Genomic DNA, 12,867 nt, shown 5'->3' with positions numbered 1-12,867 from the left:
ATTATAGTTATGGGCTTAGACACCTAATCCAACAGATATTCGGGTGGATGGGGGCCTGAATTATGTCGAGAGGCCGTTTGCCATTTTAGACAGGAAGACGAAGGGACTTCAGAACAAGGAAGTGAAGTTGGTAAAAGTGCAATGGCAGCACCGAAGGGGCTCCGAATGGACTTGGGAGCCAGAAGAGGAGATGCGGGAGCATTACCCCGAACTGTTTTCAGCTGCAGACTTCGAGGACGAAGTCTAGTTCAAGTGGGGGAGAGTTGTAACATCCAAAATTCTGGTATGTCCTGAAACCATAAGAAATGATAATTTTTGCATAATTGGTCCCTTAAGTACGCTGGGCGTACTTAAGTGTACGCTTAGCGTACTGCATGGAAGTGGTCGCGGAGGAATCATACGTACGCCGGGCGTACCTTGAGTTACGCGGGACGTACGCGCCAGGGACGCAAAACCCTAATTTTCCGGACTTGAGGCCTATTTAAACAACTTTAAGTCCCTTGGACTAAACCCTAGAGAGCCTCCACAGCCTTACAACGTCCATATACTCCTGGAAACCTTGCGAGATCATTCTTAGGCCTTAAAGAGTGCATTTGTGGCCTTTTTTTGTGTATTTCAAGAAGAAGGGGTGGTCAAGCAAGCTTGGATCAAGTGGGTGCTTCAAGATCCTGCACCAAAAGCATCTTGCAAAGCTTCTGTAGGTAAAAATCTTGCATCTTTCCTTTCTAATCTTTAGATCTAGCTAGGGTTTTGGTGGTTTGTCCCTTTTATGAACTTTGGACCTCTTTTGTTGAGTTAAGCCTTCCCTTTTGATATGAAAGTCAGATCTGAGGTCCCCTAGTCATTTAGAAGTATAAAAATGGAAGCTTGATGAGAGATTTGACCTCATGCTTGGGTAAAAGACCCTGGAAAGGTCTTAATGGAGTGGTTGGGTGTGTATGAGACATGCAAGGGCATAAAGTTTCCAACTTTATGCCTTAGGACATCTTTTCAAACTTAGATCTAGCTTTTGGACGTGAGGGATTCGAGCATTAAGCACTTAATGGGAAAAATGCTTAATACGGTTGTATGCTGGGCGTAACTGTCTGTACGCAGCGCGTAGTCGCTAGACCTTCAATACGCTGCGCGTACCAGGGAGGTACGCTGGACATACACAGCTCAGTTGGGCCCTAAGCTGTTTTGGGCCTTTAGGCCTCATTTGGCTGTTGAGCTTGATTGGATTCTGTAATATTGAGGCCTTTTCATCTGTTTGGGCCCAGGACTTATTGGTTGGGCCTTATTGGGCCAAGGGGCCCATTAAGGATATTGGACTTGGATTTTGGGGCCCATTTGCAAGAAAAGGGTAATTGGGCCTTGGGGGTAGAGTTTGAAGGTTGGGCATTTCCTTAGGTAATTTAAGGTCTTATCATTGATTATATATTAATGTTATTATTCAGCTTGGGAGGTTGCGGATTATTGGGAGGGCAGTATTTGTATTCATCGGACGGAGGTGAGTCTTCTCACCATACCTATGGGTCTACGACACCAAGGCCGGCCCATTATGTGATCATGTTATGTGTGTGTTATTCATTTATGAATTGATATGTTATGTGATATTATGTTGGTATGGAAGACCCCGGGGGGAGCCCGTGACATTGGATATAAAACCATGTGGGGTAGCCCATGGCAATCCTAGGTAAAGACCATGTGGGGTAGCCCATGACATTGGATGTAAGGCCATGTGGGGTAGCCCATGGCGGTCCTAGGTAAAGACCATGTGGGGTAGCCTATGACATTTTTGCTGAATCATATTGCATAGTTTCTGTGACATGTTTATAGTTTATTTAGCTATCAGGATATGTGTATGTGAATGTGTGTGGTATGCTCTGGGAAACTCACTAAGCATTTCGCTTACAGGTTGTTGATTTGTTTCAGGTACTTCTGAGCCTAAGGACAAGGACAAGGCGTGATGACGTGACGTGCACTCTATCTCTCTTTTTGGTGTGTTTGGGACCCTCTGATGTTTTAAAAAGGAAAAACAATGATGTAATGAATGTTGATTTGAAAACAAATGTTTTGGGATTTTATGGTTTATGAGATTGGTTTTGGTTAACTAAAAATGAAAATTTTCTTGGTAAAATTGGGTCGTTATATATATATATATATATATATATATATATATATATATATATATATATATATATATATATAACCCATTTGAGACGAAGTCGAGTAGTGAAGACCCTCCGGGACATTATACAAGCCCGTCATTGGGTAAGGGTGGTTATCGATCATGATAGGTGGAGGAAGGGAGATAACATGGGTTCAATAATGATGCAACTGTGGTTGAAACCGCAAATAAAAGTTACAATAAACAAAAATATCGAAAATAAGAGCCAAAGGAATAGGGTGGTTATCGATAATAGGAAGTTGTATGGGGTAGGGGGTAGTTTACCGAAAACGGAAGGTGTAAAAATGGGTGCACATTTTGGTGTGATATATGTAATATTCAGTTGAAATTATTGAATATTTATTTATAAAAGCATTTTTGATATTTCTTGTGGTACATTAAAAACAAGTATTAAACTTCACACAATGTGTAATGATATATTTGATAAAGATATATGACATTTAATTGCTGCACAACTTTATATCTACAAGACTATTACCTGGACGCAACTAGATAATACACTCTCCCTTGCAGAAACCAGAACAAAAACCCGCTTGTTCCTTCAACCGCGTTTTAAGCGCGTGTAGTCCACGCCTCAGCTTTTAGGGTTCCCATTTCCCTCTATATTTAATATTCCAATCACTTGCACCCTCTGCCTCCATCTCTCCCGCCCTTCCCTCCCTCCCATGTTCTATTTCTAATAAACGGCGGGGTCCACAGGTAAAAAGGCAGGCAAGCACGACGGACAGATTGAAGGCTATAATTATCCTTCAACAAGAAGCAACCCCCAATTTCCCATTAAGCATTTCGTGTTAAATCAGCTACTTGTTTACTTGTTTAACTACTGAAGAACCTTCAATGGATCAAGAGATGGATGATGTCATGTTTTGGCTGCCGACGGAGTTCCTGAACGACGACGACGTGCTTGTGGACTTCAAGTCCGGAAGAAACAAAGGTACGTCAACTATGTATGGGCCAGACTCCGATCTCAGTTCTCCGGTGGAGTCTGTAATGGGTTCAACGGAGACCGAGAGTGACGAAGAAGATTATCTCAACGAACTGTCTCGAAAGCTGGCTCAGTCCACTCTTGAAGATAATTACTGGAAAACGGAAAACAGTTCCGGTCTGGAAAGTCACCACTCGAAGGTTTTATTTTTTTTCTCAGTTTTTTCTTTTGATAATTTCTCCCCCTTTCACCATGATTCCTGAATGAGGTTTTATGTCTCAATTAAATTAGTCAACAAGTGTTATGTCGGGGTCGCCCCAATCTACGTTGTGCGGCTGTAAGCAGACGACGAGCAGTCGGAGTACTAATTGTCTTTCACCGGCGCCGCCGGTGACTCACACCGAAACCGCCTGGGATCTTCTGTACGCAGCTGCTGGTGAAGTTGCGAGGCTCAGGATGGTGGATTCTAACAGAAATCACATAGCTCCACAAGCACCTCGAAGAATTCCAAGCCCTAATTTCCAACTTCAACAATTTCAAGCTGCTCAAGTAAAAACCTAATTTAGCTCTCATCCAAAATTTCCAATTTCATTCTATATATCTAGTTAACATGTAGAATTTTCAGCAGTTGAAACAGCAGCAACATCAACATCAACAACAGCAGTATCAGCAATTTATACCACCAACCAGGGGTAGGACGTCTGGAGGAAACATGAAACCGGCGGCGCTGCCGTTATCTGCTTGGCCTACTCTGCAACAATCTCAGCAACAGCCACCACCGGGATCGGGTATGAGGGCTGTCTTTCTTGGAAACCCAACCACCAAACGAGAATGTACTGGCACTGGGGTTTTCTTGCCTCGCCAAATCGGAGCTCCGGCCGAGCCCCCAAAGAAACGAGGTCTGTTATCTCTCCCCTTTCTCTAATAATTTGGATTTTAGTTGATTTTTCATCGACCATTCTGATTCTGTTTTGGCCCCTTTTGTATTCCCAATACTTTTCCCAAAAATGGCAAATTATATTACACGACAATTAACTTATATTGTAGCAATTAGCATGATTGCGACTGCCAATTGATCTGATTTTGTGTATCTGCAGCAGGGTGTTCCACTGTTTTACTTCCAGAGAGAGTTTTACATGCTCTGAATCTGAATCTTGAAGCTCAAAACGGATCCAATGGCGGACGACCTTGTTATGATTACGGTAAGATTAGAATTGGGTATTGAACTTTTCAAATTATAATGAATCGGGGAAAGTACAAGTTTTGAAATTTAATGTTTGCAGATGCAGAAATGAGGCACCGGAGGAGCGTGTTAATGGCGGAGCAGAGGCGGAGACAGGTTGAGAAGGATCTGAGGCTACCGCATGAGTGGACGTATTGATGGTGGAATTAGGGGAGTAGGGGTAGAAGAGAAGAGAGAATAAAAGGTTGAAGTAGAAAGATGGCAACAAGGAACAAAATCCTCTGGTTTTGGTATGAGATTTTTGTTTTGGGGTGGAGTGAAGAAAGAAATAAAGGTTTTTTTGGTGATTATATTATATACTATTATATGTTATATATTATATATTATTATTATTATTATTATTAATTGATTGATAGGAGTTGACATTCTGCTTTTGGGTTTGAAAACTGGTCCATAGGATGTTGGATAGGTAGGGTAGTGGTTCTTTAAAAGCTTGTAGGAATCAAAATTCCAGCCCCACATGGGTGGGGAGATACTTATCAATAATGGCAGGATCTCTTGTTATATTGTGAGTATTTCTCAAAATTTTCTTCTTTTTGTATACATTGCTGAATTTGCACAACTTATATTGCTGTCCAATTTGTACTAAAAAGCTTATTGAGAATCTGTCACAAGTTGTCTTTCAATTTTTGCATTACGCAATAGCGGCATAGTCAATTGATTGTACTTTTAACATGTCAATGTTAAAGCTTTAAATAAGGCAAACAAGCTTTGAGCAAGTTTAACGAGCGGACTACAGAACTGCGGTTTGTTTACGCTTGCATTACAAATGATTTGAGCCAAGTGTGAGTCTGTTCAATTATTCACGAGCCAACCTTGAGTTTTGTCTATAAGGCTTGAAACAATTGGGGTTGGTGTTCAAAGCCCTAACAATTTAAATGAGCCGACCTTAGAGTGTCCTTAAAACATATTTGAAAAATAATTTCTTTAGTTTCCTAGAATACGGTTGCATCTTTTGTAAATAATAAGAATTTGAAAAATATTTTTGTATCTCTTTAACTAGTCTCTAAACTCAGAGTATAAAATTGCAACTAATTTCACAAAACTATTCTGATGATTTTTTTTTGTACTCGTCATGTTGGGAGTTATAGGAAATTGGATGACACATGACTAAACACTAGGAATAACCATATCAAAACTTTTATTCACTATAAGGCCATTTGGACTGCATATTACGAGCATGGCTCGTGATTGATGTGGGATGTGAACACCACTACGGTAAGGATGTCTGGTATAATTTTTTTTTTTTACGCGTGAGAAACTACGTGGAGGAGGGTTTTCACCGGTGAACATCTCTCCAAAATCCATCCATTATCTTGTGGAGTGGAGGTTTCCACTGGTCTTTACGGATCATTTCTCTTCTTTACTAGTGAACACCATTTCCACAACCTAGTGAAATGGTTAGATGATGACGTAGCTTGCTCTTCACTACATTTTCACAGGTGAGGACATTGGATAACCTAATGTAATGAAATATGGAAGCATCACATTGTGGTGAAATGTGGTCACCACCACAATTGACCATATGCAATCATATATTTTCTCTCTATCTTTCTCTATCTCTCTACATTTAACTAATTAAAAAAATATTTTTTTATTCAAATAATCAAAAAATAAGCGGGATATAGTGATGTATAGTGGTGGATATACCAACTTAATATGGTTTTGTGTGGTGATGAGACCCATTATATTTGTGGTTATTGGTGATCACTCCGAAAGACCTAAGTTGAGTATACTTGATGTCTTTAAAAGGATTTGTAGTCAGATGTCTTTGAATGGTTCTACCTCTAGTGTAAATGATGAATATATTTATAATGGAGTTGTCATCGTTATTTTTGTCGTTATAACCATAAACTTTTGTCTTGTTCTCCAAGAGCTTTTAGGCGGTTATTCCTGTCGAAGCAACCATACTTCTTTATTACATAAGTGGCCTTTTAGAATCATTGTGCACCCTCTTTGTTACAAGCATAGCTTATGAAAATCCAAGAACCGCCTAACTAGAGGTGGTTTGGATGAAATATGGTTGGGTTGCAACTTAACAAGGATACCGACCCCCAATATTAACCGTAAGATAAAGATTAACTCGAACTCTAAACTAAAGCATACGAAAAGAAACTCTAATATAACACGACCAAGGCTACTCTAATATAACACGACCAAGGCTGGAATCAAGTCTATCTCATAATGTCAAGCCACTAAAAGACAAAAGACAAACCGTAAGCGTGATGTCCCCTTTTCTCTCAAATAAATCCCAACGCTTTAAAAAGTTGACTCCGTCCAACTACATTGGCAAAAGTTGACCCAAGAATAACTTTCGTATGGATAACAGATCATAGATGGTAGTTCCTTCGCTTGTCCCCTATAATTGTGACTCTCAGGCCATGCATAAGGTATGCGACAATACTCCTACATTCTTCACTTACATACATCCTACCAAATACCCTCAATAACTTAAGAATCTAAGTGTATTATTGAGGAACTCTTCCTGAAATAATCTTCCCAAAATATTGCTAACCTTTCATTTAGACGAGTTGGAGTTATTTTTCAACGGGTCAAAGACGAGAGCTTTAAGATTGGTAGTACAATCCAAGGAATCAAGGATATCCCCAAGAGACTGGATCTACCATTATTGGCACCATCTGTGAGGACTCAAAATAAAATGTCGTATCCTCAACAAGTGACGACGAATAATCACGAAGACAACCCCCTCCCACATAGTAGTCTACAAACGTACCTGTTTGATGGTTTCGTTTGGCTCGACACCGATACGAATAATACCAACACTAGTACACTACCATCACAGGATTTGCGAGTATCAAAATTCACCTTTTTACTCGAGGTGGGAAATGTCCCTATTGATCCGTTGGGTATATGATACAAAACAATTAAATAACCATGCATATTGACACATTAAAGTTTTAAAGCCTCTAAAGCTTGACCCAATTAAAACATACTACGATCAACCTAAAATCACAACCATATGGTGAAAGGATTCCATATCTCAATATGTAGGGATCCTTTGATGTAAGAGACAATCATTTGGAGTATTTGGTGTTTTGGATCTGAAATAGGAATGAGTTTTGGTGTTATGCATGGAATCTTGGTCATTAACCCTTGTTTTGACATAATAGGAGTTCAAGACATGCATTGGACATCCATGCCTACAAAGCAAGAATTTTTATGTTTGTAATGGTGCTAGGAACCCTTCTGGAATTGTTGGACAAGAGACTTTCAAGATTAAGTGCTTAATGATTTAAGCCATGTTATATTTTTGCCCCTTTTGGACCAAGGAGTTGAGATCTTGATCTCTTGGAGAGTCTTAAGGGATAAAGTTAGAAACTTTATCCATTTGGACCATAGAATGGACCAGATCTGAGCTTTGGAGCGCTTAAAATCGAAGAAAACAACTTAACCCATTAAGTTGTTAGAAACCCAGTGCCTACGACGTGGCCTTGACTTGCCACAACGTGGCGACTGGGAAATGCCCGTATGTTTCATCATTTTGCTGCCACGACATGACGACCAACTGAAGGTTGACCTTTGACCTTTGACTTTCGACTATTGACTTTGACCAAGTTTGACTTTAGGTCAAATGGGGTAATTTGGGTAGGAGATTGAGGCTTGGTCCCTGTTTGATGTTTAGGTGATCTGTAGAGCCGATATTTGGAGCAGTGATCAGTTCAACTATCTCCTAGACTTTGAGGTGAGTTTTCTTCACTATACTCGTGGGTTGAAGGCACCAATTGAAACATCCCAAAAATACAAGCCAAAAATTTCGTTTTGAAACCATTTAACAAACATAATGTTATCACCATAAGCTAAAATCCTCCAGCAAGTATCTCAAAATCTCATAAAATCTTACGAACATATAACTGTCTCATATAAAATATCAGAGTAAACTCCCAGGCTAATAAACTGTGGTGTGTGCCATGCCATCAACTCGAGCCCTTCCCTTTGCTAGCTGAAGTACCTGAAACCAAAACTGAAACTGTAAGCACGAAGCTTAGTGAGCTCCCCCAAACTACCACATACCATACAAAGCACATATAACAAACAACATAACTCTAGGACTACTCCCAACTGCATCGGGACGAATCCCGACATCGACTTACCCGACATCGGACTCCTGTTTGGCATCGGGCTCACCCCGACATCCGACCGCATCGGGCATCGGGCTCACCCCGGCATCGGGCTTGCCCCGGCATCGGGCTTACCCCGACACATACACATCATAACATATATCATAAACACATAACATAATCACATGATCTGCATCGGGCTTGCCCCGACATCGGGCCGAAGCCCGGAACAATTAGCATATAACACATAAACTAGCATACATCGGGCTTGCCCCGAATTACATAATACATGGCATAATAACTAACATACATCGGGCTTACCCCGGAACACGTAACGCATAACACATATACATGCATGAATCACAAAGACATCAAGCATACTTAATTACTTCTCGGGACTGCCCCGACATCGGACCGAAGTCCGAAAATATATAAACTGCATCGGGCTCACCCCGACATACTCTACTACTTAAACGGGCCGAAATTGTGGCCGTAGACCCGTTACTACTGGAAGGATACTCACCTTGAATGACTGACTGCTGAAAAACTGGGTGAGGAATCTCCGTCTGCTGTTCCGACGACTCTCCGGCTACAAATTCCCATAAAGATACTAAGTTAAAAACTGATAACTACTCTTAGGGTAAAATGACCATTTTACCCCTGGCTAAAGTCAACATCCTGGTCAACGTCAACACCTAGTTGACCTGACTCGCCGAGTTGGTTCATCAACTCGTCGAGTCCCTATTCTTCCTTCTGTTCCCAACCCCGACTCTACTCGTCGAGTCTAGCAAGAACTCGACGAGTTCCCCTTCAAACATAACATCAGGTCTATCTTCATATGGCTCGCTGAGTTCGTCCTTGAACTCGTCGAGTCCATCTTCATCATATAAGTGTGACAAGTCTGTGACTCGCCGAGTTGTATGAACAACTCGTCGAGTCCGTCTTCATAGGTTGGGAGATTGCCTTGGACTCGCCGAGTGTGTTCATCCACTCGCCAAGTCCCATGGTTTCCAGGTCCATAACTATGTCTATTTCGTTGAGTCCTTCTTCTGGACTCGTCTAGATCCCTTCTAAACTTAACTGGATCCCTTCAAATCAGGAAAGGTTGGGGAGACCAACCCCTAACTCGTCGAGTCCCATGAGAGACTCGTCGAGTCGACTTATGTCCAAGTCCATAACTCGATTTCTGTTGTGCAAAACTCACCCAAAAGGTAGATCTGGGCTCCTAATGCCGATATAACATGTAAAGTCATGAACTTTACGTCCATGCATGGGTCCTTAAGCTCAAAAGACCCAAAAATGAGGTCTACAAGATGCATGGGGGTTCTAATGGTCATAATGTTGCACCTTTATGCCATGTAACCCTTCCTAGGACCTAGATCTGAGATATGAACCGCTTGGGACGTCCCAACTCCAAGGACCAAGGTTTTTGAGCCAAAACCTTCTTAATATGGGGGCAAATAGATCTAAGAGAATGAAGATCAAGTTGGAAGCTTGATTACCAGAAAAGATGGCAAATGGGGTGTAGTTCCTGGATCTACTCCTTCTCCCTTGAGTCCTCTGTTTTCCACTTCTTCCACTAGCTTCAAGACACACCAAATAACACTCAAAATAACCAAGAAATCTCAAGTTCACTTATGGAGGATTAGGGTTTCGGGATTTATGCTCTGGAGGTGATGGGGGATGCAATAGAGGCCCATAATGTTGCTTAAATAGGGTGCAAACCCTAAATATTAGGGTTTCACTCAACAACTCCTACTCGCCGAGTCAGTCCTCCGACTCGTCGAGTAGGTCACTTAATTCCCCGACCCGGAGTCGATCCTACTCGACGAGTTGGGCTTCCAACTCGCCGAGTCAGAGAGTAAAATATGAAATTTAGCTTGAATTTAAATGCGTACCTGAGGCCGGGTGTTACAAATCTCCTCCACTTGTCTTAGACTTCATCCTCGAAGTCTGCTGTCTCTGAAAACAACTCTGGGTAGTGCCCCCTCATTTCCTCCTCGGTCTCCCATGTCCACTCTGAACCTTTCCGGTGCTACCACTGCACCTTCACTAACTCTACCCTCTTGTTCCTCAGCTCCTTCGTCTTGCGATCTAAAATGCCACGGGTCTCTCGATGTAGTTCAGGCTATCGTCAACCTGAATGTCCTCCAGGGGTACCACTGCTAAATCATCCACTAAGCACTTCCGCAACTGAGAAACATGGAACGTGCTGTGGATCTCGCTGAGCTCTGCTGGGAGATCTAACCGATAGGCAACCCGACCCACCCGGGCCAAAACCCTAAATGGACCAATGAACCTGGGGCCTAGCTTGCCCCGCTTCTGAAACCTGATAACACCCTTCTAGGGTGACACTTTCAGGAGGACCATATCGCCCACCTAAAACTCCAAGTCCGAACGCCGCTTGTCGGCGTAACTCTTCTGCCGACTCTGAGTAGTCTGAAGCCTGCTCCGGACTTGTTGAATCCGTTCCGTGGTCTTGAGTATTACCTCCGTACTCCCCATGACTCTCTGCCTGACCTCACCCCAACAGATTGGGGTCCTACACTTCCTCCCGTAGAGCATCTCAAAGGGAGGCCGGTCTATACTGGAGTGATAGTTGTTGTTATATGAAAATTCCGCTAACGGAAGATACGTATCCCAACTGCGACCGAAGTCTAGCACACATGCCCGAAGCATGTCCTCGAGAGTCTGAATTATCCTCTCGCTCTGTCCGTCCGTCTGAGGGTGGAAAGCGGTGCTGAAATGGAGACGAGTACCCATCTCTTCGTGAAACCGCTTCCAAAACCTGGAAGTAAACCGGACATATCGGTCTGACACCACCAAGACAGGCACTCCATGACGTGCCACTACCTCTCGCACGTAAATCTCGGCCGAGATGCTCTCCTGGATCGGTATAAAATGGGCGCTCTTGTTCAACCGATCCACGATGACCCATATCGAATCAACCCCTCGTGCGGTCCTGGGAAGGTTAGTAATGAAGTCCATAATGATATCCTCCCATTTCCACACGGGAATGTCTAACGGCTGCATCTTGCCGTGGGGCCTCTGGTGCTCTGCCTTAACCTTCCTGCAGGTCAGGCATCTCTTCACGTACCAAGCTACGTCCCGCTTCATGCAGGGCCACCAGTAATCGGGTCGAAGATCCCTGTACATCTTCGTCGCCCCTGGATGGATGGAGAACCGAGACTTGTGTGCCTCATCCATCAACACCTGCCGTACTCCGCCCCAGTACGGTACCCAGACCCTCCCATGCAGGGTCAACAATCCTCGGCTATCGTAATAAAACGAAGCTACTCGGCCCACAATCCTCTCGCACTTCTGGCGCTCCTCCTTCAGGCCCTCAACCTGCGCCTCTCTAATCTGCTCCAACAGTGGAGTTATTACTGTCATCCTCAAACAGATGTCTCAGATCGGAGCCCCCACCGCCTTGCGGATCAGGGCGTCGGCCACTACGTTGGCCTTACCCGGGTGATAAAGGATCTCACAGTCGTAATCCTTTACCACATCTAACCACCGACGCTGCCTCATGTTCAGATTCGGCTGATCCATGAGGTACCTCAAACTCTTTTGATCCGTGTAGATAGTACACCGGACCCCGTAGTGGTAATGCCGCCAAATCTTGAGGGCGTACACCACCGCCCCCAGCTCCAAATCATGCGTCAGGTAGTTAGCCTCGTGAGGCTTTAACTGTCTCGAGGCATAAGCTATCACATGCCCTCGCCGCATCAACACTGCTCCCATACCTGTGATCGAAGCGTTACAGTAGACTACAAAGTCATCTACTCACTCCGGCAGGGTAAGAATCAGTGCCTCACACAGTCGCTGCCTGAGCGTCTCAAAGGCTGTCTGCTACTCAGAACCCCAGCGAAACACCACTGACTTCTTGGTTAGCCGGGTCAGCGAAATTGCTATTTTGGAGAAATCTTGGATGAATCTCCTGTAATACCCTGCCAAACCCAGGAAGCTCCGAATCTCGGATGGAGACTTCCGGACCTCCCACTGCATCACAGCCTCTATCTTGGCCGAATCAACTAATATACCCTTCTGGTTGACGAGGTGTCTCAGAAACTGCACCTCGCGCAACCAGAACTCGCACTTGGAGAACTTTGTGAAAAGTCTCTCCGTCCTCAAGGTCTCTAGCACCTCTCTCGGGTGCTCCTCATGCAGCTCCTGAGTCTTGGAATAAACCAAGATGTCGTCGATGAATACTATCACAGACCGATCCAGCATCGGCCTGCACACGCGGTTCATGAGGTCCATGAATGCGGCTGGAGCATTGGTGAGCCCAAACGGCATCACCACAAACTCATAATGACCATAGCGGATCCTAAAAGCAGTCTTCTGCACATCATCATCTCTGACCCGCATCTGGTGATATCCGGACCGTAGATCAATCTTGGAAAACAAAGATGCTCCTTGAAGTTGGTCGAACAAATCATCTATCCTC

General features: G+C 43.5%; 1 protein-coding gene across 3 annotated transcripts; it reads left to right on the top strand.

Moving 5' to 3' along the window:
- Positions 1–2,801: 2,801 nt before the first annotated feature.
- LOC145137684 (uncharacterized) lies at positions 2,802–4,964 on the top strand. Of its 3 annotated transcripts, none has more exons than XM_079071822.1 (5): positions 2,802–3,295; positions 3,387–3,644; positions 3,724–3,994; positions 4,193–4,297; positions 4,379–4,964. In XM_079071822.1, the coding sequence occupies exons 1-5, from the start codon at positions 3,008–3,010 to the stop codon at positions 4,474–4,476; spliced, it is 1,020 nt and encodes a 339-aa protein (XP_078927948.1). In that variant the 5' UTR covers positions 2,802–3,007; the 3' UTR covers positions 4,477–4,964. The 3 variants fall into 3 exon arrangements, with proteins under 3 accessions (XP_078927948.1, XP_078927947.1, XP_078927946.1); XM_079071821.1 differs by having other exon boundaries at positions 3,721–3,994; positions 4,196–4,297; XM_079071820.1 differs by having other exon boundaries at positions 3,721–3,994.
- The last annotated feature ends 7,903 nt before the right edge of the window (positions 4,965–12,867 follow it).

Source organism: Lactuca virosa, chromosome 9, assembly GCF_052849685.1.
Source record: "Lactuca virosa cultivar CGN04683 chromosome 9, Lactuca_virosa_CGN04683_v6, whole genome shotgun sequence".
In the NCBI taxonomy this organism is placed as follows: domain Eukaryota; kingdom Viridiplantae; phylum Streptophyta; class Magnoliopsida; order Asterales; family Asteraceae; genus Lactuca; species Lactuca virosa.
Note: the sequence above shows the minus strand (reverse complement) of the source record. Positions and strands in the feature narration are given on the sequence as shown.

What these genes read in the sequence shown, in the direction of transcription:
- LOC145137684 (XM_079071820.1), top strand. Translation starts at nt 3,008, where the DNA reads ATGGATCAAGAGATGGATGATGTCATGTTTTGGCTGCCGACGGAGTTC. An exon ending in CGAGCCCCCAAAGAAACGAG is followed by an intron (nt 3,995 to 4,192) that starts GTCTGTTATCTC and finishes GTGTATCTGCAG; the next exon opens with CAGGGTGTTCCACTGTTTTA. An exon ending in ACGACCTTGTTATGATTACG is followed by an intron (nt 4,298 to 4,378) that starts GTAAGATTAGAA and finishes TAATGTTTGCAG; the next exon opens with ATGCAGAAATGAGGCACCGG.